The sequence below is a fragment of the Haliotis rufescens genome, unplaced genomic scaffold, assembly GCF_023055435.1.
Source record: "Haliotis rufescens isolate VD_foot unplaced genomic scaffold, xgHalRufe1.0.p SCAF_4, whole genome shotgun sequence".
In the NCBI taxonomy this organism is placed as follows: domain Eukaryota; kingdom Metazoa; phylum Mollusca; class Gastropoda; order Lepetellida; family Haliotidae; genus Haliotis; species Haliotis rufescens.
Genome location: NW_025964112.1, coordinates 34,267,841 through 34,294,846, shown reverse-complemented (window position 1 = coordinate 34,294,846; position 27,006 = coordinate 34,267,841). Strand labels below are relative to the sequence as shown.

Sequence of the window (27,006 nt, the reverse complement as noted above, 5' to 3'; positions counted from 1 at the left end):
CGTAGATAACCATAGAACACACAACACTTCTATACGTGAAATCTCTGACCACGCAAGTGATTTGTCCAATATGAAAACAGGTGGTAGTGACTGTGGGCCAGATCTGATGAATGAGTTTTATAGGGCAGAAGCTCATATCTACATCCCCAGTATAGCAGCAATGGCAACATGATGAAGCAGGTCATCTTGTCAAAGTTTGCTGCATCGCTTCTCTTTGATAGACAAACACCATCTTTCCAGTTAGTTTCAACTCCACCTTTCATAGTTGTTCCCCATGATAAATAGTTTGATATGTGTTTTGCCTTTGCTGTCCAAAAAGAAGGTGTTGCTTTCAGACTTCTTGGTTTACTTGGATTCTTGTTGGCTCTCTGGATAAAAGTTATGGATCCTGTTCTGATCTCCTGCGTCGAGACTAGAAAGAAATTCTTCTGTTTGTGATTATATTTAGTTAACAGGCCATAAGAGATGGTGGCCCACGTAGAGTATGGTATCTCAGAGTCGAAGTCTGGACTGAAGCACATCAAATCATGAAAGCTGACTCAACTTACACAGATCAATACTAATAAATGTCCCATGTAGAGATACCAACAAGCCACTAAAATATACCAGGCTCAATTTTTTCTGATATCCCTTTGTATTATAATATTGATGGTTAAAAAGAACGAGAGCTATAGTACAGTTATGATTTGGGAATAACACAGGCCTTGTAGGACACCAGCCACTAGCTTCGTGGACTATTTACTGAATTCCGCCAGCTGCATGAAGAAAGTCTTATGCTCTAAGAATGGCTACATGATTAACAGACGTTATAGCATTGAATGTATGCAGGCAAAACGTGCTACGAGGCGAGCACTACGGAAATTTAGAAGTAACAAGTCTGCTGATAGCAGAAAGAGTTACTGTTCCTTAAGAAATCGATATAAGTACGAAATCAGGTTATATAAGAACAAGATACGACACAATAGAATTAGACAGCCATGTAATGCAATGGGTAATGCTAAGAAATTTTGGAAAGAGGTTCGATCCATTAACATGAAAAACATCCCTGCTTGTAGCATTTCAAAAGCTGAATGGGCAATTCATTTTAAAGAAGTATTTTCAACAAATGACGTATTTGATCATACGCTTTTTGATGACATATATGGTCCTATAAATGAAGATGATTTCTTTTCTGAAATAGATCGGGAAATCCTTGAATCTGATATTCAACTTCATGAGAAACTGACAGCAATTCAGTCACTTAAAAAACGTAAATCCCCGGGACTGGATAATATTCTTGCTGAAATGCTGCAATCATCAAGGGAGATAATTTTGCCCTATCTTACAGAATTGTTTAATATGATTTTTCGTTCAGGCGTATTTCCAAGTTCGTGGTCGAAGGGCATTGTTATACCTATTCATAAGAAAGGAGATGCTAGCAATGCAGATACTTATAGAGGTATAACATTAAACAGTATTTTGGGGAAAGTATTTTCGAGTATATTAAACAACAGACTAACGTTATGGGCAAATATGAGGGATAGAATTCCAGAATATCAGGCCGGGTTTAGAAAACACTATTCGACTACAGATCATATTTTTACATTAAATGCAATTATAGAAAAATATTTGATGAAACGTGGGAGAAAACTGTATGTAGCTTTTGTTGATTTCCGGAAGGCTTTTGATTCTGTAAATCGTCATAAACTGTGGGTGTGCCTTAGGAGAGCTGGATTACGGGGCAAAATGTACCTGATTCTTAAAAGTATGTACTCTAATGTCAGGGCGTGTGTGCGTTGTAAAGGTGATTTCACTGACTTTTTTGATTGTCCGCTTGGCTTGAAACAAGGATGCGTATTAAGTCTCATTCTATTTTCATTCTTTATTAACGAATTGTGTATAGAAATATTGAACAGTGGCAAACACGGGGTCCAATTATGTCCGGATATTTTAGAATTGTTCTTATTATTGTTTGCTGATGATGTTATTCTTATATCACACTCAGTCTCGGGTCTTCAGAACCAATTAAACATTTTGACTGATTACACTGATGATTGGAAGTTCACTGTAAACTTAGAAAAGAAAAACATAGTCGTTTTTAGAAGAGGTGACCCATTAGCTGCAGTCGAAAAATGGTTATATAAGGGTTCGAGAGTTAAAGTTGTTAGCAAGTTTAAGTATGGCTAATCTTGTTAAGGATTTATCTGTCAGGGGTAAAAAAGCCATGGTCATGTTATTGTCAACTTTATCTAAACTCCAGCCTCTATCACCAAGTATATTCTTTAAATTGTTTGACACACAGATACAACCAATACTTTTGTATGGCTCTGAATTATGGGGTTTTAAACATTTTAATACAATCGAAAAAGTACATCTTCTTGCTTGTAAAAAATGTTTAATGACTGGAGTCAACTCCCCTAATAATATTGTTTACGGAGAGTGCGGTAGATGTACTCTGTACGTTAATTCATATATTCGTTGTATCAGATATTGGCTAAAAATACTTACTATGCACAAACAGCGACTGCCAAGGAAAGCTTACAATATGTTATACAACTATGATAATCTGGGTTACACAACTTGGGCATCAATTATTCGGGTTCTTTTGTTCTCAAATGGCTTTGGCTATGCTTGGATTTATCAAGGAGTTGGTAACACCTGTATGTTTGTAAATATGTTCAAAGAAAGAATTGTAAATACCTTTTATCAAACATGGATGTCTACTTTAAATGCAAGTAGCAGATATGATGTGTATAGATCGTTCAACTCCTTACTGGAGCCTGAAAAATATTTAAGTGTTTTTTGTAATTTAAATCTTCGTTCAACATTCACGCGTTTTCGTATGGGACTGAGTGATATTAGAGTAAATACCGGAAGAAGACAAAATACGTTAAAATCTATGCGTTTGTGTCCATTGTGTGATATGGGTGTTGAGGACGAATTTCATGTACTTTTATCTGTGAGTTTTACCAAGATATCCGAAAACGTTATATCACTTATGTCTAATCAATCTTCTGGTGTAATCTACTGTCTAGCTCAATTTCTCCATCAAGCACTCAATATTCGGCAAGAACTTGTAAATACAAATGTCTCCTAGAACGCACATATATGTTGAAAGTATGTATACATTGTGTGTATTTGTATATAGGCCGGAGGCCTTTCATACAATAAACTTCTTGTCTTGTCTTGTCTTGCCACCTTCAAGTTTTAAGCTTAAGATTTACATTAAATTCATCAAGAAACTACACTGACTGTTTGTTATCAGTTTATGATATGCTTGAGCCATGACTCTTGGCCTGTGGCAACTGTAGACATGTTAAATGGTATCACTGTGGAAGGAAGAAGGTGGAGAAGAGCAACAGGGTTCATTTTGTTTGACTGTGGATATGAAACGTTCCAAGGATTTATCATTCCAGTAGCTAGAGACCGATATAATTCATTGGGATATTCTAGTTCCCTGCTAAGAAACTATCGATAATTGATACGGACGCGCCATCATGATTAACACTAATGACAAAACGAAGTTACCAAGGATACTTTAGGTCGGGGGGGGGGGGGGGGGGGGCAACAGCGACATGATCTCGGCCCATCATGATGTAAGTCGGCACCTTTTGATCTTGGTTTTAATATCAGTCAAGAAGAAGAGTGAAAAGACTTGTTCTTACCTTCAAGAATTGGTCACCTTGCCAACACCAATGGCATACAAAAAATGTAAGTTGATTTAAATATCGGCCCAGAAGAAGACGGAAAAGACTGTTCACACCTTCAAAGTAACATGCTCAGCCTTGGGAAGTCCTATATATGTTGATCATTGCTGAATATATTTCTTCAGTGCTTATTTCCATCATGGTCATGTGCATACATTGAACAAAACTCTATTTTGTTCTACCTTGGTTAGTTAGTTACCCTCTGATCTGGAAGACTCGGACCACTTGTGTGTCATTCATTTTGCGCCTATTGAGAACTATATCGTTGTGTATACAAACTGTCAGAGAGAATTCCAGTTTAGCAAGTGTTTGTGAATGACTAAATGTATAATCTTTCATCATTATGTCACATTTGCCAGTTGAAAAGTGTTACTTCAGTTTCCATGATGCTTTCATAAATGATATCCCTTGTGATCATGGTAAACATGATAACTTCAAGATATTCTGCCTTAAAGATAACATGTACCAACTTAGATTAATGTGTTTTCTTGCAAACTGATACAATTGTTTTCATGCAGATACCCAGCCACCACAAATCAACAATTGTCCTGCGACAACAATCATGAAGACGGCTGACCCAAATGCTCCAACTACTCATGTTATTTGGCCAGACATCACTGTGTCTGACAACTCGAAGGAAACTATCCCTTTAAGAAGTTCATCTGCAATCAAAAATGGTGGATCGTTTTCTGTGGGAACACACATAGTTAGTTTCACAGCAACAGACTCATCTAACAACAAAGCCGAGCCATGTTTCTTCCTCGTCAAAGTACAGTGTAAGTAACTGTCGGCAAACAATACTTGTCATTAACCACAAGAGGGGCGGTGAGGTAGCCTAGTGGTTAAAGCGTAGAAGACCCATGTTTGATTCTTCACATGGGTACAATGGGTACCATTTCTGGTGGCTCCCACCGTGATATTGCTGGAATATTCAATTTGCTAAAAGCGGTGTAAAACATTACTCACTCACTCATTAACCACAAGAACAAGATTTACATGCAACAACAATTCCAGGTGTGCTGTTTAAAGTATGACCTGATGTCTGTTTAAATTAAGATCATGTTCAATGGTCCATTATAGGGCTCTGATTTGTAGAATAGAATTGACTCAAATACCTGTTTATCAAATCTGACCCGACTTGAATACAGGACTTTTACAGTAACATGCAGCAAAATCAATATTTTTCTCCTTTTTCTTCTCAGCATCATCTGAGTCAAAATGCATCAAGACACTGTACCATTTCTCTTTCATGGAGACCTGTTAAGATCTGAGTTAGAATGGGTTTTCATGAACCCTTGCTTGTCGTAAGAGGCAACTTATGGGATTTGGTGGTCAGGCTTTATGACTTCATTGATCATGATATCGTATCCCAATTGCGTGGATCGATGCTTATATAATATCAATCACTGGATTGTCTGGTCAAACTTGATTATCTACAGATATATAGCTGGAATATTTCCGAGTGCGGCGTTAAACAACAAACAAACAAATCTCTTCCTTGAAACCATCTCAACACAAATGGTCGACATCACACCTGCACAAAATGGCGGCATTTTGGAAAGATACTCTCCTACCCAGAGTTCCATGCAGCCAGAATAGTACCTTTGCCATAAGCCAGTGCCATGTGACGATTCGTCACATCTTACATAGTCCATTCAAGATATGGCATATAGTTTTCATCTTTTTCATTTTTGACGAGTCAATACATTGAGAAAAACATAAGTCATAGAATGGTTACAGTCCGTTTGGCTCCAAATGAGAATGATGAATTGCCAAATAACTCAAAATCGGGAATAGTCTATTAAATGTCAATACGGTACACAGAACAGAGTGAGTGAGTGAGTGAGTTGGGTTTAACGCCGCTTTAAACAGTATTCCAGTTTTTCACAGCGTGGCAGCTTAATGTGGGAGGAAAGCCCAAAGTGATGCAGGCCTTAGACGTTTACCTTGTTGGTGAAACCCACGAGCACGGGTATGGTGCTGACAAACCTACAAACATAATCAGGGCGAACCGGGATTCGAACCCACAATCATAGATTTCTGGCGTGCCCAAGGGACTCAACTCTGCACAGCGAATTGCGGCGCCTTAGACGACTGGGCCATCCGTGCCCCCACACAGTAACTAATATACTGTACCAAACAATATCTGCAAATTTTTATTTTTATTCCCATCACATGAAATAGTTGTTTAGGAAACTATCATATTTGTACGTGTACAAGTTGACATCTTGAATGGAAGGGGTACAACGGTAGGAGGAACAGCGCAAACACGCACTGCATGTGCTACACAAAAGTACAGGGCATGACAGCATAAGAGGTGTCATCTCCTGATACTTGTCATCTCAATCTGACACAATCACAGACCCCGTCATCGGAACTGCTTGTGTCACCGCTGATGGTCACAACTATAGGTGGACTGTTTCTTACCGTATTGACATTTAATACACTAGTCCCGATTTTGAGTTATTTTGCAATTCATCGTTCTCATTTAGAGCCAAATGGACTGTGATTTTGTAAAGTCAAAATGGTTCACGATGTTTCTAGTGGGAAAGTTACCAGGCATTCGGGGAAAAGGTGTGGAAGGTCCTACAGTTCAAACACCCTTCCAGTTAGAATTATCTTCTAATTGTCTTCTTGTTATATATAGGACCATTAGGAAAGAAATTTGACAACTAGAAACCACTGCTGTGAAATGTATCATTTGAATCGATTTCATTTGGCATGACGTGACGCTGAATTAACATGCTAGAAAACATTTTTTTCTAAATATCAGTAGTGTCAAATCTGCAGGTTCGTTGATGTGGATACTGTTTGATTAATCTTTCATTTATAGCTGTCACGTGTGATCCTCCAAGGTTTGATGATGAGTACATGGATACGCCAGGCTGCCTCAACTTTCGTGAGGGGGCCTCATGCAAACTGGAATGTGACATGGCTATAAAATTGGTAGGAGAGAAATACATCACTTGCAAGAAGGAGACAAACGAAATGAGTGGTCATTGGGTGTATGGCACATACGATAACCCAAGTAGCAATAACTCTTATTGCAAAGGTAAGATGCATTTGCCATAAAAGTGTATTCACTCTTTGGACTCTTTGGTTTGCGCGAGGCATGATGATATTTAAAATTGAATAGAATACAATTTACCTTTTACATCATGTATATTTCAATGTCAGCTGCAATTCATACATCCTTGAATTCCTGATACATGTCAGAATCTAATGACAAAAGAAAGTGTCAAGAATACATCAAATGAAATAAATTAGATGTTACAATGAATGCTGTGCTCAGCAAAATGCACATTTAAAATGTAAATTTAAAAAAACCTTCAAATACCGTTTAATTGGCTTTCTAAGATGCTGAATTTAAGATTAACCTTATGTTTTATTGGAGCTTGGTTCCAAAATCAAATATATAATGACCTGTGACGTATTATTTAAAAATCCAAATAGGGGTTATTGAAGGGCTGTTCCACTTGATTGCCTGTACCCGTATGTTAAAAGACATATTTACATTTTAAACATAATACAGAAACACTAAAACGTGTTGTTTATTATTTAAATACATCTAATTTCATTAGCTGTTCAGTGTGTGATTTTCCATAAACCCATGCAGCAATATGTAGGAGTTTTATTTTTGTATATTAATTTGCTTCAAACTCGAAACTTTCCACAAGTGCATTTTGGGTCTGGGCTAACACATGTCAACTTAGCCGAAGTTTGGTGTGGCTGGATATTGTGAGTTGAGGTATATCTGTTGTACAAGTTGCAGCTTGGCTGCCCCCACTAATGTTCGCAGACTGTAGCAACTGCAAGCCATTGAAATAGAAGGCTTACGGAGCTGGTTGCGCTGCATGATACCGTCAGTGACGTGAATCAACGGCCTTGGGGGAGATATTGTGTTGCCATGGGACGAACATGGCGTTGGAAGAGCAAAGGCGGACGTTTTGTTTTAACTGTGTTATATTGGTAAATGCCGTACGCTGAGTAGCAGGTTATGAAACTTTTCAAGGATTGCTCATTCCTCTGTACAGAGAGACTTACATAATTCCTAGGGCACCAACGCAAGGGAACACCAGTCGGCGCCTTCAATCTTTCAGCGAAGCATCCTAGAATGTATAACGTTATATATAAGCATACAAAACCATTTGATATGTGTTTATGTCATTCGGATGTTGGGCAGTATTTTGTTTACACACAGTTTCCATAAAGCTGTAAAATAAAAAACCCAAAACAACCTACAGTACTTTTATCAGCGTACGATAGAAAGTGGAGACAGTTTGATGTAAGACATCACTTTGTGTCTTTTCTCAAAATGGTTTAATGATGAAGTTACATTTACACCATCAGATAGGAAATGTAATATTCTACAAGATATTATGAAAATGTGCGTCAGAAACCCACGTGGTTAAAATATATATATATTTTTAAACTTTTAAAACGTAATTTGTATTACGCAACTGCTGATGGGTATATTGGACATCTTATACTTGAACTCAATAAACTTTAAATTTATAATTTTTCAAACATTTTTTGGGTCATATACTGGCAAATTCATCTCTTACCCCAGTTTTCATTAAACGAATTTATTTTTACACAAATTTACACAGCCACAGATTTCTTTTTACAAACTGTTACAGGAATGAGTGATTGTTATATAGACATGATAATATTTAACAACAGTTCTTTCAGGTTTCAATAGCATAAAAAAACTCAGTATACTTTCTTTTGACCCTCAGTTTAGTTTTGATTAAATACCCTTCCCAGTAAAAGTGATACCATGCAGACACACTGCCAGTGTTTCAACTGAACTATATGACAATGGTATGTCGTTTTGCAGACCATTTTGTATAGAATGTTTGTAATGCTATAATCTGCTATCGACAATGTCAGAGGTCATAATCAGTAATTGCTATGTTTGTTACGTGTTTTCGAGGTTTCATTGTTTGTGTTTTGAAAGTAGGAAACTCTTGGTTTTCTAAGCAGAAATGATTCAGTCATCTTCCTGAGGCAAGGGAGTTAACAGATTATAAAGGGTTATATTTTGGCTGGACTAACGAGTCTATGCATCGTCCAATCGAGAAATCAATAGCTGGTTTGTAAACTATCATGTAGATTGTCGATTGCAGAATGTGCAAAGGATGTGTACTGCCAACCCTGCGTAAACAGATATTTTACAAATCTTTTCATGTTTTTAAACAAGGTGCTCACGTGATTTGATGCACTTCGGGAATAAGACCAATTTTATCACAATATAGATTTTGATTATCGATAAGATAGTCTTGACTGGGAGCTGCTATTTTGTTTGAAGGATATGCAAGTGAGAGGTGGAATCTGATTGATCAGTAGGAGGCACATAGAAGGGACATAGTAATATCCACTGGTGACGCTACGATCGAGCCAAAAAATTCCAGCCTAGTTCGGCAAGGGTGGAAACTGGCCTATGTAGTCAATTAATTCCCTTGCCTCGGGAACATGTTATACAGTAGACTAGACAACAATTGTAGGAAGCACACAGACGAACACAGAAGATATATTTACAATTACTGAGCTGGTCTTTCGGCCAACTGAGATATGACTCAAATACTAAGAATAAATGAAAATCAATTGGGTAACGTAATATCTTGCATGATTGGTGTAAAAATCAAATTATATACAGTAAACTACGGTTATAAAAACTCAGAGACCACTAATTTTATTCCTTATAACCGTTGTTCGTTATAAGCATATATACAACATATACACAGCAAATGTCTGTGACAAAAAACATTCAGTTATATCAGCAAATTTGTTATAAGCGTGTTCGTTATAAACGTGGTTTACCGTTCCATATTTTAACAACATGTTCCAAATAAAAGTAACTGCATTCACCCTTATTTTTTTGGAAATAGTAAGAGTATTGTTTTTTATCAAATCCATATTGACACAGGTAGATGTATTTATTTCCTTGGACTGCATGGGCTAAAAAACATTTTCTAGTATTGCTCCTGCATTACAACCTGTTTATTTTTTCAGTTCACAGCTGCCCAGATCTACCTGCTCCAAACAATGGGGCCATGGCCTGTGACACTTGGACACGGGGTAGCCAATGTCAGCTACAGTGTAATGACGAATATGACATTCCGGACTCTGTCTCCCTACAGAAGCTGTATCTGTGTACACTTGATACAGGCATATGGAGTAATAGTATTGTACCCAACTGTGCATGTAAGTGTTAGTTACTCTTCCTTAGTTTCTATTAGTGTGTTAGGTGCCATGTAGTCAAGTGACACAAGGTCATACATTTCCAAATACTGTGGTATCAGGTGTATAGTTTCATGGGCTCCGTTTGTTCATTTGTCAAAAGTGTGGTCAATTACCAGCATCTCCATCTCGGTTGTCAAGCAATTCTAGAGCCGAGATATCCACCGTGTAAAAACCAGTAAGTAACAGCAACATATATCACACATATATACTCTTTTTTATGCCACATACTCGTATGTCATGGAATAGTGGATCTTATTTGATATCATATTGATAGTTTGTCAGTTCGGGAAAAAGGATTACTTGATTACTATAAAAATCAACAAAGTACATAGATAGCCTTGTTTCTGATATACGTGATGTATGTATTCATCCAAGCATTCATTCATTCAGGACAGAAGGTCCTCGTAAAGTTATAACCACGTTTTCTGGGGTGTATCAGTCAATATTCCTACAGTTTTCTTAGTAGAACCTGTGTGGGTATAACTGTCTTATACCCAGCTTCATGCGAGTAAATACAATATAAACTGTTTTTATTTTGCACTAATACGTCATGATGAAAATCGAATATTGCCTAAAGCGTCAGTAAAATCTTCATTCAATAGGTCATTTAAGGGTCTGAGAATTTAAATCCCGAACCAAAATGTAAGATTGTTGATATTAAGCATTGGCTGAGGGCAGACTGTTTTGGGATGGTCTAAAATTTGACTGTGAGATTATCATTTTTGATAAAATATTTATTGATAATTGCTGTGAAGATTATTGGAACGCACTGAAGAGAGGATATTTTGAGTGGGAAGAGTTTTGTTTTCGTTTAGAGGGGTTGTTCGTGTGTTTGTCTCTTGTCAGAAGTGGAACTCAACATAATTATATGTGGTCATACCCCATTTGTCACATACCCCAGCTGTTGATGGTTTTACTACCGTCTCGCCAAATAATGTTATTTCCACAAGATAACATGATCATTATCAACAAGTATGGAGAAACAAAATATTAAATTCTTCAAAATGTACTTCATATAAGCTATTCAAATTTAAATTTTAAACCATATCCTACATTTTTGGATTACATATAGAATACCAATATCTCATTTTTTTAACTTCAAATCATCAACTTTCAAATGAAAAAGGCAGATGGAACAAAATACCATTAACAAATAAACTACGTCCTTTATGGGATACAAGAAACATCGGTGATGATTTTCATTACATGCCTGTTTTTTAAAGAACAGAGAAATATTTGTATCCCATTATGTTATCGTAAACATCCCAAAAATCTGAATTTTGTCTTGCTATTTTCCACTTAATTAAGTAACTCTTGTGATGTTATCATACAAAAAAATTAGATAACATGCTAACATATATCTTGTTTGAACTATTATTTGTTATGTTGCAAAACTGTCTGTCCTTTGAATGCCATCGCATCTGGAGTGGAAATGGCTAGTCAACACATACAAGATTTATCTGTTGTGGTAATGGACCAAACCTTATAGACGTAATCTTCTCTATAATCAAGATCAAATAAATAAATAAGATTTGATGTTAATGGATAAAATAATTGATCTATTTAGATACAATAGGCTTATATATTCTTTTACTTTGAACATTGAATTTGCCACATTACTGTTGTATATAAGATAGCTACGCAATAAATCGCAAAGACAGTTAAAGAACGAAGCTTATATTTCACGATAAAACATTTCTCGATCATGACATCATTGCTGGGGGATTGAACATGTGCTCGCAACTTGATGACGTTGTAAATTGGACGACATTATTTTTTAGAGGGGAGTGTCTGGTGAGTTGTTCTCTGTAGATGTAGCTGGGCAGTGTAGATGAACGATATGACCAAACGATCGCACCCAAAAGTGATAAAAGGTGTAGATAATTGATGTGAAAATTGTGAGAATACCGAACCTACCTCCTTTGTAAATTAAATGGAGTTGTCCAACATTGCCGAAATTGAAATATATCAATGGTGTCATCATTATTTAAAAAACGGAAAAATGTTTTAAAGCTTGTACAATTTATTGACAACCTTAAAAGAGTCTGTACAAAATGATGATATCTCATATAAGAAATAAATGACTTGTTGTCGTTGTTTATCGTGCAATAAGACACTGCAGGGAGATAAACAACTCCCACTCGTTTATTTCTTGAATACAACAAACACCCACTCTGTTGCACTCTAGCACATGCCTCTATATCTGATTAGCTTCAGTTTTCCTGCATGGATTTCACTCATCAGGTTCATGCATAGAAATGGCAGGATTTACCTTGGCCCTAAAGTCCACAAAACAGCAGCCTAGTGTGTTTTAAAATTATAAGCTGAATATAATTTAAATGTCATTTATTTGCTATGTACTTAATCATATGCAAAATTGTTACATTTCAGACCGTGAAGAAAGTGAAGGGTATCGTATGGATGAAATATACTACTTCACTGGAAGATGTGATGTTATGAAGGAGGAAATCCGGAACAACTTCCTGAATGCTATGAAAACAATAAATGCTTGCTTAGAGAAATATTGTCATATTGACAATGTCAAGATCAAATGTGGGGATGAAGTTGATGATGACTTGTTGGACTTTCGCCGAAAACGTGCAACACGCAGTGGTAGAAGTCGTAGTCAGAGAAAAACATCTAATTACATTTCTTTTAAAATTGTACTCCGATCTCAAGTGTTGTCAAAATCTTTTTCTGAAAACAAGAGACTCTATTCTTCAAAATTGAAGTCCATTGCAGTAAGAATAGCAAAATCAAGTTTTCATGCTGGTGGGCGGCTTATCAAGGCCTCAAAAGTTCGAGTGAGAGATGTAATTCCTGTTTGTAAACCAGGACATAAAATTGGGTTCTTCTACAAAGATTCATGTGGTGAGTATCGGTACTTACAAAATGTGTTAGATCATGGTACATGTAGCAATTGTTAATCAACCCTCCTACACACTCACAGAAGTCTTCAAAATGAGTAAGCTCATATTTGACTGCCATTGCTGCTACCACAGTTGGAAAACAATGCGCTTTTTACAGATATTAGAGACATCATACCTGCTCTGCTTCCTACATATCCCTGGGGAATATGTCTGACATATAATTGTGTAACGCTGGTTCCGTAGGGTCATATATTTAAACATAAGAGCCGTCTGAATCTGGGTCTATATATGTTCAAAGCAAAGGAAAACACCATGGTCAAGTTCTCACATTGTTTATTTGTAGTGAGATATACAATATACTGCCGCTGTGCAGCCCATGCTCCCTCCACACCAATCGGGTCACAGAACGTAGTTTTTATTTCTGGGTAATATGGGCACCCTTCCATATACCACCTTTTCTCATTAACAGCTGGAGGTTGTTACAATATTGTGGCTTCATTACTGCCCCTGTCATACATATACAATAATGAACCAATATTTACACATTTCAATAGGAGCTCACTATAGTTGTCAATCACATTGACAATCATTTTATTAAAGCTCAGCAAGGCATTATCATTTTAAAATTGACAAGACATGGTCATTTGACGGTCCAAATCTTAACAGAAATATATATTCTCAAAGGTAAGACTTAATTTATTGGGAGTTTTGGGATTATTATAGGACAAGTAATCAGAAATACTTCTTAGGGTTCGAAAACCTATAAGCTGGGATATATGAGTATTTTACTTAGTTTAGGCAGCTTTCGTTTTGGCAACCCATGTCTATATTTATGGATATATATCCCTTGATACTTTCACTGTAAATACCGTGATGTTTGGCATCTTCATGATGTCACTTCCGGTCAATGACATCACTTCCGGTTGTGATGTCACTTCCATTTCTATAAGTGATTTCCTTCCACTTCCATTGACACCATATGCTTTGACGTTACATACAGTGTTAACGTCGTCTAATCTGTCGTTACTTTCGTAAAACCCAATATACTAGATCTGCTCCAGATATCAGTACGAAAACCAGTGGTAACATTTGAGTTTCAAGAGCAGGATTTCTTTCATGTTCAGTGGGCTCTCCAGGATCAAACAGAAAAGTAAGATCTTTTATGGTCAGATGATTTACTGATTCAAAGTCCTGGAACTTTGCCATAGAGACACTGATTCTATTCATTGACAACCTGACTAGACTATAAAAGTTGTCGTCAATGGAGGGTAGTTGCGAAAGCAGAGAGCCATGTGTCATATAAGTTGACCGCTTAATAGATCACTTAATCATCAGTTTAGTGCATTGGAGATTGTTATTTGCATGACAAATACAAAGCAGCCACTGCATAGTATTAAGGCTTGGGTGGAGGGTAGGCGAGGTTGGCTCAACAGTTAGCCGAACATTTGGGAGCAGATGGATAGACATGGATCATGCTGCTCCCCAACAGACAATCCACATGTTTCTGACGTATCTGGGATAACTAACTCTGTATTTATAAACTTCCCTGACCCCTGGAATCCACAGCATTTTGAGACACAGCCTGTTGTTGTATGATCCATGATCCTGAGTTGAAAACTTAGCCTATTTTAAGCTCCTAAACATCTGGGAATATCCTGTTTACTGTGATTGAGACCGACATTTCTGTTTACATACCAGAGAAATATGTCCCATTCATCCACAAACCCAGCAACCCTCCTTCTTTTGTTTGCTTCCTGTCCACTTTGTTTACAATATTCGCACCTCTACTGATTAGTTCTTTCTGATTGTGCAGGCGTAACCTGCAAAGTCCTGAGTTCTGACAACTTGGTTTTAAGGTCGTTGATCTCGGAATGTAAAGATGCTTTCTTCTCCTTGCCTGCCTATCCATCTGGCCCCTGAGCACTATGACTTGGTGACCAACAGACCCATATATCAACTTCCTTTCTTTTCCATTGACTAGTTCAATGGCCTTCCACTCCCTACAGGAAGCATCTTCCAGGCTTTCAAATTTCTGATGCCTTAACTTGAACCTCAACTCCTTCTTTTCACTTTTCACATTTCCTCCACTCTGTTACCACTAAAGGTATCTGGTAACATCACACTAGCTCCTAACATTGTCCTATCACTAGTCAATGGGTATTGACAGCTCTGGCCAAAACTACATGAATTTGAACTAACTGAGCATAACTGACCACCCACATGATGAGAGTTTGATCTTGCCTTTCCCAACTAGGTTCTTGTCATGACTGAGAAAACTTTTGATTCTATCAGATTTGCATTACTGGACCTTGACAGGCATCTATTGGGGCCATAAGGACAATTAAGTCAGGTTCAAGTGAGCTCATGTCATGGCACATTGTCAGTCATCCTTCTTGTGAGTGAGGCTCAACACATTCTATTTTTGCAATATTTTAAATTTGGACCTTGTTTTGCATTTTGGCTCTATTTGTTGACATTTTAAAGGTTAGTTTCGTATCAAGGTGAGATACATTGCCATAGCAGAGTGAATTTGATTGTCGGAAACAATGCCCAACACTCTTACTCAGTATTTTTCCAAATCAATTTTTAGATTTTCATACCTAAAAGGTCTTATGCAATGACATAAAGTTTTGAAAACAAAAATGAAGTTTAGTCACATCCTTGCTACTTTTCAAGTTAGAGTTAAATCCATCAATGTTCCAAATGGCACAGTTTCAGATTTGTTCAATGTGTCATGATTGGTCATCACTGGAGATAGTAAAAATATGTGTTATTGTTGTTGCAAGTGTTTAAGAGGTCGCCTTCTGCCGAAGCAATTTCGGCTGACCTGTCCCTCTTTGGGACTCACGGGTGTTAGTTGGCTACACATATATTTTGTGAGTTTGGTATTCGCATAATTTCGGTTTTTGCATTGATATGATTTATATTTTCTTATATTAATATAATTTCATTTTTATCCTTGGTGCTCTGTTTATATATGTATGAGTAGCTACCATCTCTCTGAAATAGAGTTAGTTTGGCCTTCGCTATTGCATCTCTTGGCTTTAGGAGATCTATGACAGATAGCGGATCTAACTGCAATTCTTGTTTTAACCGAGCCTGCAGGGGCATGATCTTGACATTCTAGTAACACGTGAGCAATGGATTCAGCCTGATTACAAGATGAACAAACCTTGTCTTAGTGCTTTTTGTGACCGAGTTTGAGGCATGAGATGACAATTTCAATTTTTCTTTTGGCTTTTGTCGTATCTTGGGTTGAATTTTGTATAGCCATCTGCCGATCTTACTTGAGTCCCATTGGACTTGCCATCTTTCTGCTATAGTGGCTTTGATTTTGCTTTTTATCCCTAGTTTATTAAAGGGAATAGGTTGTATATCCGCTTTGTCTAGCGCTAGCTTCGCCAGTGAGTCTGCTTTTTCATTTCCATGAATATCTATGTGAGAGGGGATCCAACACAGCTCCACCTGTTGCCCGTGGTCCGACAGTTTTGTATATTCGTATAGAATATTGTTGACTGCGTTTGGCCTGGACTTTCTTTTTTAGTTCTTGAGAAGGTGAATCTGTCCTGAAAACGTCCAGGGACATTTAGTGCGGCTTGACTATAAGTCATGTTGGCTGTTTTTTGGGGCAGTTTTTTTCTGGTGACCAGAGTGAAGGGATTCCCTTCATTTTGATTGGGCCGACCCTTTCGAGAACTGGGCTGGTTCTCTTGAGAGTTGGGCGGACTCTCAGCAATTGTAATTTGTGGATATAAGTCCGCCATCTCCATTTCCAGGTTCATATTTGTCAGTCCCAGGGGCTTGGGTGATTGACGACCGTGCAGTTTAAGCTGGTGAGCGAACCGGGACCTGTGATACAACTGGAAAAAATGTGGTCTCCTGTTTGTAATATATACTGTAAATCTTGGACCTAATGCGTCTCCAAATTAATACAACTGCTGATCCCTAGCCCAAAATGCGACTCAATATCAATAGTCATATTAGAGACATAAATGCGTGTGTTAATTTCAAGATTTACAGTATATGGCTTTCTTTTCTGATGACTGAGTCTAACCAGTGGTGGGTCATTATCATTTAGATTAATACAACCACTCTCTCATTCAGTACCTTGTCCAAAGGGGTCCTACTACAATTCTACCAGAGACGAGTGCATGGCATGCACCTATGGACAATATCAAGAACTTCAGGGTCAAGTCACATGTTCAATGTGTCCAGAAGGACAGACCACCTTAACTCTTGCTAATCAAGACAAATCATCTTGCAAAGGTAGGTGTGATAAATAAAACACGCACAGATGTTCGGATTCCCAAAATATTTTTTGATTTAAGAAAATAACAACTTCCACTTGTCGTTAATTTCTTGCATGAGATATCAACATTTTGTAAATTGTTTTCAATGATGTGAATAAAATGTGGAGGCTTAAAAAACATTTACCCATCAGGATGACTTCCTGAATACAAACCAACCTCGGTAATGTGGGACAAGTCAATTGTATGAGGGGGGGAGGTTAGTTTGGTATTATCACAATTTTCACACGTCAATTATCTGCAGAACTTCATCTATGGGGAACAATTCACTAGACTCTTCCCTATCAAAATTAGCATCATCCAGTTTAGAAAGGGCATCATGCGAGCACATGTTCAAATCTCCAGAAATGACATCATGACAGGACAATGTTTTATTGTGAAATATACATGTTGGTGATGAGTGGATCATGGGATCATCATGACGGATTTAACAAAACATCATAATCGTGGGTTTATCTCCTAGAAAGGGGGGTCAAACAGATTATCAAAGTCAACAATTACACGTGTGTCCAAAAGAAATGTGTACACGAACCACAAACTGGAAATTTAGAGTCAGTTAACTCCCTTAGCCTCGAGGAGATGAAACAGGATTAAAGATTGCAACATTTGGTCCACCTACTATGTGTATGAATGTTTTACCTTTCTTGTACTATCGTTTCAGTTATGTGCGTGGCTGGCACGTACTCTAAGGATGGTGTAGTTCCTTGTACTCAGTGCCCACGTGGTACCTATCAAGATCGCCATAATATGGTGGAGTGTTTCATATGTCCCCCTGGCAAAACAACATTGGATGAAGGTGCTTCTTCATCATCACTCTGCATTGGTGAGACATACTGAACAGAATCAACATATGCAATCATTGTAGTATTATTTGAGACATACTGCTTTGTACAATTCTCTGTCATTGCAATGTTTTTGTCTTTTAGATTGGTTTCTGAATTAGTTTTCATAAAAAACACTGTGTGAAGCATCTTTTTCATGTAGATTGTCACTTCAGTATTGCTGCAGTGTCATTTCTCTCAGGGAGTCACATAGAAGAACAAAGATTATAGTGGGTTTAGAATTGTACTGCATAGGGTATGTCTTTTCCCAACCAGAAATGATATCATTAGAATGGAATGAAAAGTGATTAGAGCAGAAATGCTTTAAGGCTCTTCATCATGTTAGCTTGAGGCAAGATACTTTTACCTAACAATGTGAATGTTGGTACAGCTTTGGTGTCTGGAATAAGTGCTCACATAATTTCAGCTTTATGAAAAATGTTAGTTTGCCCATTACTCAGCCTTTTTGGCATGTATCATTATGAAATTTCTTATGCAGTAAGTACATGTATGTGGCATGCGGAATATAACATTATAAGTGATGTTTTTTTAAATTTCCTCTTAAACCTCTGATGATGCTGAAATATAATGTTTCTGATCCTAGCAGTTATTTCTGTAAAATCTGTTCACAGAATTCCTCATACATGCGTCATACATGTAATTCGGCCTTCTGCATAGTTATGTATAATTTAATGAACATGCTGTGAGGATGGCTCTTTAAAAGAGACATCTGTTATTTCTTTTGCCTTCCATCTTTGACCTTGTATGACTTTTCTGTTGATAAAACATTAAGGGAGCTACATGGCCTTGTGGTTTTAGGTTTTTAAATTGGTAAGTCAATGCAGTGAAGATATCACCTATATATTGACACCATTATGAGATATGAATCTTCTAATTTAAATATTGTCTTAATTGTTAATCCACTTATGTATGAAATATATATTTTCAGCCTATGATATCCTGTTTCAAGGACCTGTTACAATTCCAGTAGAAGGCAGCGTTCAATCCTCAATTTGTGACTTTACAATTTCTCTGTGGATTAAAGTTGAAGACCCAGACTATGGTGGTATAAAATTCCAGATCTACAGTCCTATAACAAAAACTGGGATTGAAGTGTCCATCTCTTCAGACATCAAAGTGATCCTGAGTAACAGGTACATTCTTTTAGTGTCCAGGGTTTGTATCCAATTTCATCAAACAACTTGTGTCCTCAACCAAAGCTAATTTAGTTGTTTGGGGTCTTTTTCTCATTCGCCTACTCAGCATGAAAATACCAGTGTGTAAGACACCAAACTAATTAAAATCATATCTTAGTTCTTGCTACCACTGAACAAAGATCTGGGAACATTGCATTACGGGTCATGTCAGAATTACCTTTCATCCGACTTATCAGAGCGTCGCTTACTAGATTATAATAGTGACAGTTGGAATTTGTTTTTGTATCATGTAACTTCGAAAACTTTAACACAGGGTTTCCGAACAACAGTTACGGGCTTTATGACTAAATCCACACAATCTAGGACATCTTTTCGCCATTCCAGAATGTTCTTTTGTTCAGTTTCAAATGTTTAAATGAGAATTTGTCGAAATATGTTTCAAAGCGTAGTCAGCAGTTTGAAACTAGTGCCGTAAAGCACGAGAAAGCTGCTTTCTGATTGACTAATGTTGACTTGTTGTCAGTCATTCCATTGGTCGGTCAAAGTTTGGAAAGATCGGTTTGATGTGACCCGTAATGGGATGTCCTCGGACTTTGTTTAGCGGTAGCGAGAACGAAGATCTGATTTTAATGAGATTGGAATGACACTGTTTAATTCCTCATAAAGCTTTTCTGTGCATTGCAAAAGAAGATGTCATAATAAAGCAAAGTACTATTACAGTTTACTGACAAAACTGAAGAAAGATGGGAGATGTGACATTAATGGTGTCTCCCCATTTGTCAGACCCGCCACTTGTCATACAGCTTATAATCCCATAGGTCATGGTTGAGTGGAGTACTAATCCATCGGCTGATAATTTTCCAATGCAATATAGGTCAGGTGAGGTTGAAGTGAGGTGAAAATGGGTTAACTTCGCGTCCAAGATTGTTGCACTTATACAGCGACGTGTGTTTGTGTATCTGGCTGCTTGTACAAGTCGGACTGATGCCGATTTTATAGTGCTAGCCCACAGATATACCATGCCGCAGTTTAACATAAATACCCCACTCAGACACAGTATATTTACTCTGAGCCGACTAGTCCTTGTTTTATCCCCTTAATGCCAGGCACCAGGCAGGGTAAGTACAAGTATAATCTTTTAATGTCCTTTGGTATGAAATGTCCGGGGATCGAACCACCTACCTTCTGCTCTCTTGGAGGAGTTTGTCTCGATCCGCCAACTATAGGTCAGACCTTAAGATCAAGAAGGTTGTTAATAGATCAACGACATCTTCCTTTAATATCTGCATGAATAGTTCTGCTCTTATGTATCTTGGGGAGACCAAAAAAGCACTGTATTCAGTTTTAGAGTCTTAGATAGTCACTTTCAGCTTCACTGATTTCAAGATCATCTTTATCCAACAGCACCTTCATTTACGTTTTACCAGTTTTTCTTTATTTTCACAAGATGGGCCGTGATTCGTGATCTTCTAGCATGAAAAGCATTTTGTCCTTATGAAGCCCTGTTTGTCCCTTCTTTTATGATAATATCAGAGTTATCCATAATTTTTTATCAAGATAATGTTTTACCCATGGCCATTTAGATACATTCTGTCGAATCATAGCATAGCTTCAACAAAGACAACTAAATATTTTTTTCTTCCAGTTTTAGTGGTAACTCTGAATTTGTGGCTCACCAAGCTCCCTGAACAATGTTCCTTGGTTCTTTTACAGTCATCATGATCTTCATTATCAGCAAAATAGTTAGATAGTCAGACTTTTCTTCTGAAATCTTTCAGGCCCTTCGTCTGTACTGCTAGTTTAATCCATACATCTTGGGACTTCTGCACTTTATCCCAGTACATGTATTGTTTTGTGGTTTGAATTTCAGATGGAACAGAACATGCTGATGATTTTGCCATTGTTCATAGATTCAACTAGTATGATTTTCATCATTAATCAATTTTCATAAATAAAAGTTGAAAACGAAAAGAAGGATATAAATTGCCTTCCTTAAATTCAAAAGTGGAAAGCACCAACATTTACAGTACCATTCTTGGTATTATTGTGACATCATGAGCCATTATTACATGGCATGAAATAGGCTCTTGCAGAGCCCAAGGTACTAGTTGATCAGTAAATGAAATTCAAAACCCCCAAAGACTTGACTTCACTCTCCTTATATGACTAGTACTTTTCTTATGTTCTATGTTATTGTCATTCTCCAGATATGAACTAATTGTGGAGGACATCATGGACGACACCTGGACTCATGTTGCTGTGGTATGGTCCAGACAGCGAATCACTGTGTATGTCAGAGGGAAGGCTGTGGCAGAAAGCCATCATGAAAGTGCACCCAGGTGTCCTTCGCCAACAACATCAGTTATGTCAATAGCTATCAGGGATCATGCATGTGAGTCGCTTTCCATTTGTCTTGTACATAGGGTCCAATGGTTTATGATATCAGGTATTGAAAAAATGAGATGATGCAGTTTTGTTAAAATAAGGTATTTGAATACGGCATTTCTGCAAAGGGGAGATAGTATGAGTAGCACAACTAATTATGGATAGTTGACAGTGAAGCGGACTTCTCTTGAAAATTTATATTTATAGTGAGTGAGTGAGTGAGTGAGTGAGTTGGGTTTAACGCCGCTTTTAACATTATTCCAGTTATATCATGGCGCGTCAGCTTAATGTGGGAGGAAAGCCCGAAGTGATGCAGGTCTAAGATGTTTACCACTTCGGTGAAACCCACGAGCACGGGTATGGTGCTGACAAACCTAGAAACATAATTATATTTATAAGATTTATATTGTGGGATGAAAGCCAAAATACATGATTTATGACGTTGATGTAACAGAGGTAGTATTCTTTGAATTATTAACAATAATAACTATTGTTTGATATCACTGAATAAAAGTAAGCTTTTGTATCTGTAGTACCTTAAGTTCAAGTTAGCTTATGTCATGGTGAGCATTGCCTGTCCTTCGTAAGTGTTACTTTTTCCAAGTTTCCTCTGAAAACATGAGGCTGTTACTATTAACTTTAAAATTGTTTTTTCGTAGAATAGGTGGTAGACTATAGAATAGCAGTCGCAATTGAAAAAGTCAAAATGACAGAGCAGGAAACAAAGTAGACAAGTAGATTCACGTTGCTATTTTGTAATATTACAATGTTAAGATTATTATTAAATTAATCATTATATATCACTGAATGATATCACATTCAGTAATATTAACAGATATACTCACACGCAAAAGAAACGCAAGTGGTTTTAAGCAAATAGGTAACAAACACGGAACCATAAGTTTTAGCATGTAGTGAAGCCTGATGGTGTTATCAATATTTTTGGTTGCATTTTGGAAGCCCCGAGTAAAAACGCGACATAAAAAACGAATCGCCAAAAGGCACCATTTTAATGAATATGTGGGTATCATGCACCTATTTCTCGCGAAATCGGAAATGCACGAACTGTCACGAACAGTATAGGGTATAAAACTGTGGCCGATTCTTGGGCCTACCACTCCTTGGTCAACAATGCCACGCCTAACTCAAATTCAGAGAAACCAGGCTATCGGACGTTTGGAAGCTGGAGAGTCTGTCCAAGATGTTGCCCGTCATTTCAATGTTAACATAACCACAATTTACCGTCTCCTGCATCGATACAATGCTACACAGACCACAGATGACCTTCCTCGGAGCGGTCGTCCTAGGGTCACCAAACCTCGACAAGATCGGCAGATTACCTGTCAACACCAGCGACATCCGTTCCTAACTGCAAGCGAAAGTGCTCGACAGACCATAGGAACACCTTAGCCGGGACACTGTGATCCGACGTCTCCATTCCAACAACCTCAGATGTCGCCGACCAGCACGTCATCCTGTTCTCCAACCACGGCATCGACAAGCACGACTTCAGTGGGCACAGGGTCAACACAATTGGCGTCATCGTGAGTGGAGGCGTGTCATCTTCTCTGATGAAAGTCGCTTTTGTGTCTCCCATGCAGACGGAAGAGTCAGAATTTGGCGGCGTCGATGTGATAGTTTCGCTGACAGAAATGTTGTGGAAAGGGATCTATGGGGTGGACCTAGCGTCATGATATGGGCAGGGATTGGACTTAATGCGAGACTTGGACCCATGTGCTTCCTGAATGTTTGTCAAGGTCGGGGACACGTCGTCACTGCTCAGCGGTATATCGACCAAGTGATCAGACCCCACGTTGTTCTATTTTTTGCACAACATCAACAACACATTTTCCAGCAGGAAAACGCTCGTCCCCATGTTGCCAGAGCTACCATGGCCTTTCTGCAACAACAAAACATCCGTGTTCTACCGTGTCCAGCCCTCAGCCCTGATCTGAACCCCCATCGAACACTTGTGGGATGAGGCTCAAAGACGTCTGCACATTGTGCGCCCAGTCCCTACAGCTGCCGATGAACTACGCACAGCTGCTCTGGATGTGTGCAGGAGGGTCCCTAGGGCCTTCACAAATCGTCTGATCCACTCAATGTACAGGAGATGTGAGGCAGTGATCAATGCTAATGGTGGTCACACCAGGTATTGACTGACATATTTTTGGTATTGACCCGAAACTGTGTAAGCCCTTAACATTTGAAAAAAACCAATTATGTCATCTGCCTTTTAATCCATTAAACTGTCTTCAGTCAATTTTTTGTCAATCTTTCCCTATTAGTATTTCTTGTCTTTACTGTTGAAAATAAATAACATTTATCATCCAAAACTGGCTCCCACAGGAGATATCGCTTGGATAAGATCAAGCGATATCTACACTGTAGATATCGCTGCAATGAAATTACATCACAATGCTTTGCAGACCATTGTGACGTCATTGGTTACCATGACGTCACAATCAAATGACGTCACTAATGGCTCTGCAACTGAAGCTGTTAGCAGTAATTTGTACACTGAAGACACTGCTAATTACTGTCTACAAATTGAAAATGTTGGACGCATGATGTTGGATGATAAATAAAATCTCACCCTCGTGTCTTTTGATATCAAATATATCAACACTCGTTGATAAAATCGGCAAAGATCCTCGGCAAGCCTCGGAATTTTTCCACTTTTATCAACTCGTGTTGATATATTTGAATTCAAAAGACACGAGGGTGAGATTCTCTATGTATACTGCAAACTCGACTAGCGTTTCTTTTGCGTGTGAGTATTTATTGCAAATGCATTGTGTTTACATCTATGATGTTATTAAAATTCTACCATAATGAAAAATGTGCATTAAGAATGTGGTGTGTCCCACAACAGTTAAATTTATAATTTAATATTGATATTTGGCATGACTAACCATAACCATAACATAAAGGAGGGGTTTTCGTTATGTTCACAGAAAGTATTTGAGACAAGTTGAATTAAAACCATGTCAATTATCCAAAACGCAAAGGATTTGCTTGAAATTGTGCAGTCTCAGACAAGAACCAAGTTCAATTCTGTCAAAACATTTGATTTTTTAACTTTGTATACCACTATCCCAAATGACAAACTTCATCTTTGATCCATGGTGCATTTGTTACTGCGCCAGGTGACCACAGATATAGTGACAAATCTATCTTCAGAGGTTCAGGGCAATTTTGTCAGCCATAAAAGCAAATGTCATCTGAAGTTTACTGAGAATACAATATGTGAAATGCTCGACTTCCTCATCGATTACATCTACATGTATATCAAATTTTGGGTAAGACACTTAGCATAAAGTAGGCATCCTCATGGACACCTTCTTGCTGATCTGTTTCTTAATGCATTTGAATCTGCTCAGACCAAGGCCATTCGGCCAAGAAGTTTAAGCTAAGCTTCAGGTATATCAATGATCTGATATAAATTTAATAAAAGGTCAAATAGGCTATTCCCTTCCACTGATGGATCAATGCGTAAAGAATCAGATTGTTTTCCCTTTATATAGAGCAATATTCCATCAGTTCCAGCCTCAGGTGTGTGCATTTTACAGCTTTTGAGGTACAATCAAGCATGCCCTTTCTACCAGGACTTTTAAAAGTGTCATTCAACTCTTGCTCAGTTGTTTGATCAAGGTTACAACAGCTTTCAAAAGCTTGCGGATGACATTTCCAAATTTGATACATCAGTGACAAAAATGATGTCAGATGCAATTCGCTGTTTAGACTTGTAGCATATGTTCCCGCTTTTTTTAAGATAAACAATTGACTGCATGTGTTTGTGGTGGGAGGCACGGGTTTGGGCACGTTTTCACGAACAACTGGTACCATCACAATTTGATAGTGATTTATAAACATGTTGGAATCGAACAATGGAATCTGCTTTTAGCAGAGATTTATAGTAAATTTAAAATGGTTTTGTTGTTTTTGTTCAACCTTTGACATTGATGCACATGTACCTCTGTAGTTACAAAGTGTGTCATTGCAGTCATGATAAGAATGAAATTCTGGCCTTCTAAGCCAGGTAAACATGTAAGATTGTTATACCTCTATTAAGAATCTTGCAATTCCATTGGTTAATCCACATGACGAAACAATATACAAATAATTACTCTTGATGAGGCCAATATGCGAAAACAAGGACCCGTGGAATTCAGACCGCCGAGTCAATATTCGAGGCCAGTGTCAGTTACATTTTAGGGTCTTAATTGAAATGTATTGTTTCGTCAGGTGGTATTGATTAACCAATGGAACTGCAAGATTCTTAATAGAGGTATAACAATACATTTCACTGTAGACCACGAAATCAAGTGACTGACACTGACCTCGAATATGGACTTATCACATGATCAGTATTGACCAGTCACGTGATGAATATTGACTCATCTGCTAGAAAACAATAGGTGAATACTTTAATTTGCATTTGACAGAATGAAATTTTTTAGGGGTGGGATGGGGTACTATTCATTATAAGGGTGAGTGGATCAATATTTAATAAAGACATTGCCTTATGTTTTTTTTTTTTTGTTATCCTCATAGAAAAAGTTGGATGAAATATCAAATATAATGGACAACAATGAACAGTATATTATTTATCGATGCTTCCTTTTTAGACATGTACATTCGGGACCTCAATTTCTGGCCTCTGGATAAGGCTGATGTCATCAGGAGTCTCAGTACTTCCTGCGACTCTCGTCGCAATGACACCATCTTTTCTTCTGAACAGATCAACATGCATGCTCTTGCCAGAGTGTATAAAGTTGTTCCAAGCACCTGTCTCAGTGAGTATCCACATATACAGTTGTCTTTCGTTCAACTGCTAGAATAGTCCAATTGAACTATTTAATGAGCCTTTTAAGCACAGATGACAGAAAGTCATTCCTTCTTAAAAGGTTAATATTTGGAAACAATGGGTGGATGTTTGCCATCACTTTGAGGTAAAAGTGAAAGTTTATCTTTTGGAAACAGTTGAACAAAATGAAGTGAAGTTATGTGGCAGTCGTTGTTGACATTTCACACAGTTTACTATATATACTGATGGTAATGAATACGGGAACACTTAGTTTTAGACACAGTAAAATGAAACGCTATCATGGGTTCCCAGCCTTGTCTACCAAATATGAGTTGGAAACAATGCACACGAAGACACCTATATTTTTCATTGTTCCCTTATTTTTTCTATCAGTATATATACTTGTATCCAGATGGGATACAGTCCAATTGTACTAATTTTTGAAACATTGCAACCAAATCACTGTTTTGACTAAATCTTGATATTAAAATGAATCAGTATTTAATTTAGCAGCCCTTAATAGAAAGTTGCATTTTGAGCAGGCATTTTTTATACACATATTTAAAAAAAACAACATTTGAAAGAATATTTTCCATGGGAGTACCCTGTCTCATTCTCACACAAGGATTCCTTTGTTTGCATATTGGATTGTTATAGATATATGAGAATATATCAATATATGAGAAATATTTGTCAGAAATATTTGAATATCATTGATGACAGC

General features: G+C 37.6%; 1 protein-coding gene across 1 annotated transcript in view; it reads left to right on the top strand.

The window, feature by feature from the left end:
- LOC124149874 overlaps positions 1 to 27,006 on the top strand; it is an 89,535-nt gene that overhangs the window by 20,605 nt on the left and 41,924 nt on the right. Inside the window, exons 8-16 of the mRNA XM_046521705.2 lie at positions 4,205 to 4,462; positions 6,520 to 6,738; positions 9,702 to 9,893; positions 12,324 to 12,803; positions 16,907 to 17,068; positions 17,771 to 17,932; positions 18,880 to 19,084; positions 21,295 to 21,479; positions 26,104 to 26,271. Of these exons, the coding sequence (XP_046377661.2) occupies positions 4,205 to 4,462; positions 6,520 to 6,738; positions 9,702 to 9,893; positions 12,324 to 12,803; positions 16,907 to 17,068; positions 17,771 to 17,932; positions 18,880 to 19,084; positions 21,295 to 21,479; positions 26,104 to 26,271 (2,031 nt within the window). The remainder of the gene's footprint in view (positions 1 to 4,204; positions 4,463 to 6,519; positions 6,739 to 9,701; positions 9,894 to 12,323; positions 12,804 to 16,906; positions 17,069 to 17,770; positions 17,933 to 18,879; positions 19,085 to 21,294; positions 21,480 to 26,103; positions 26,272 to 27,006) is intronic.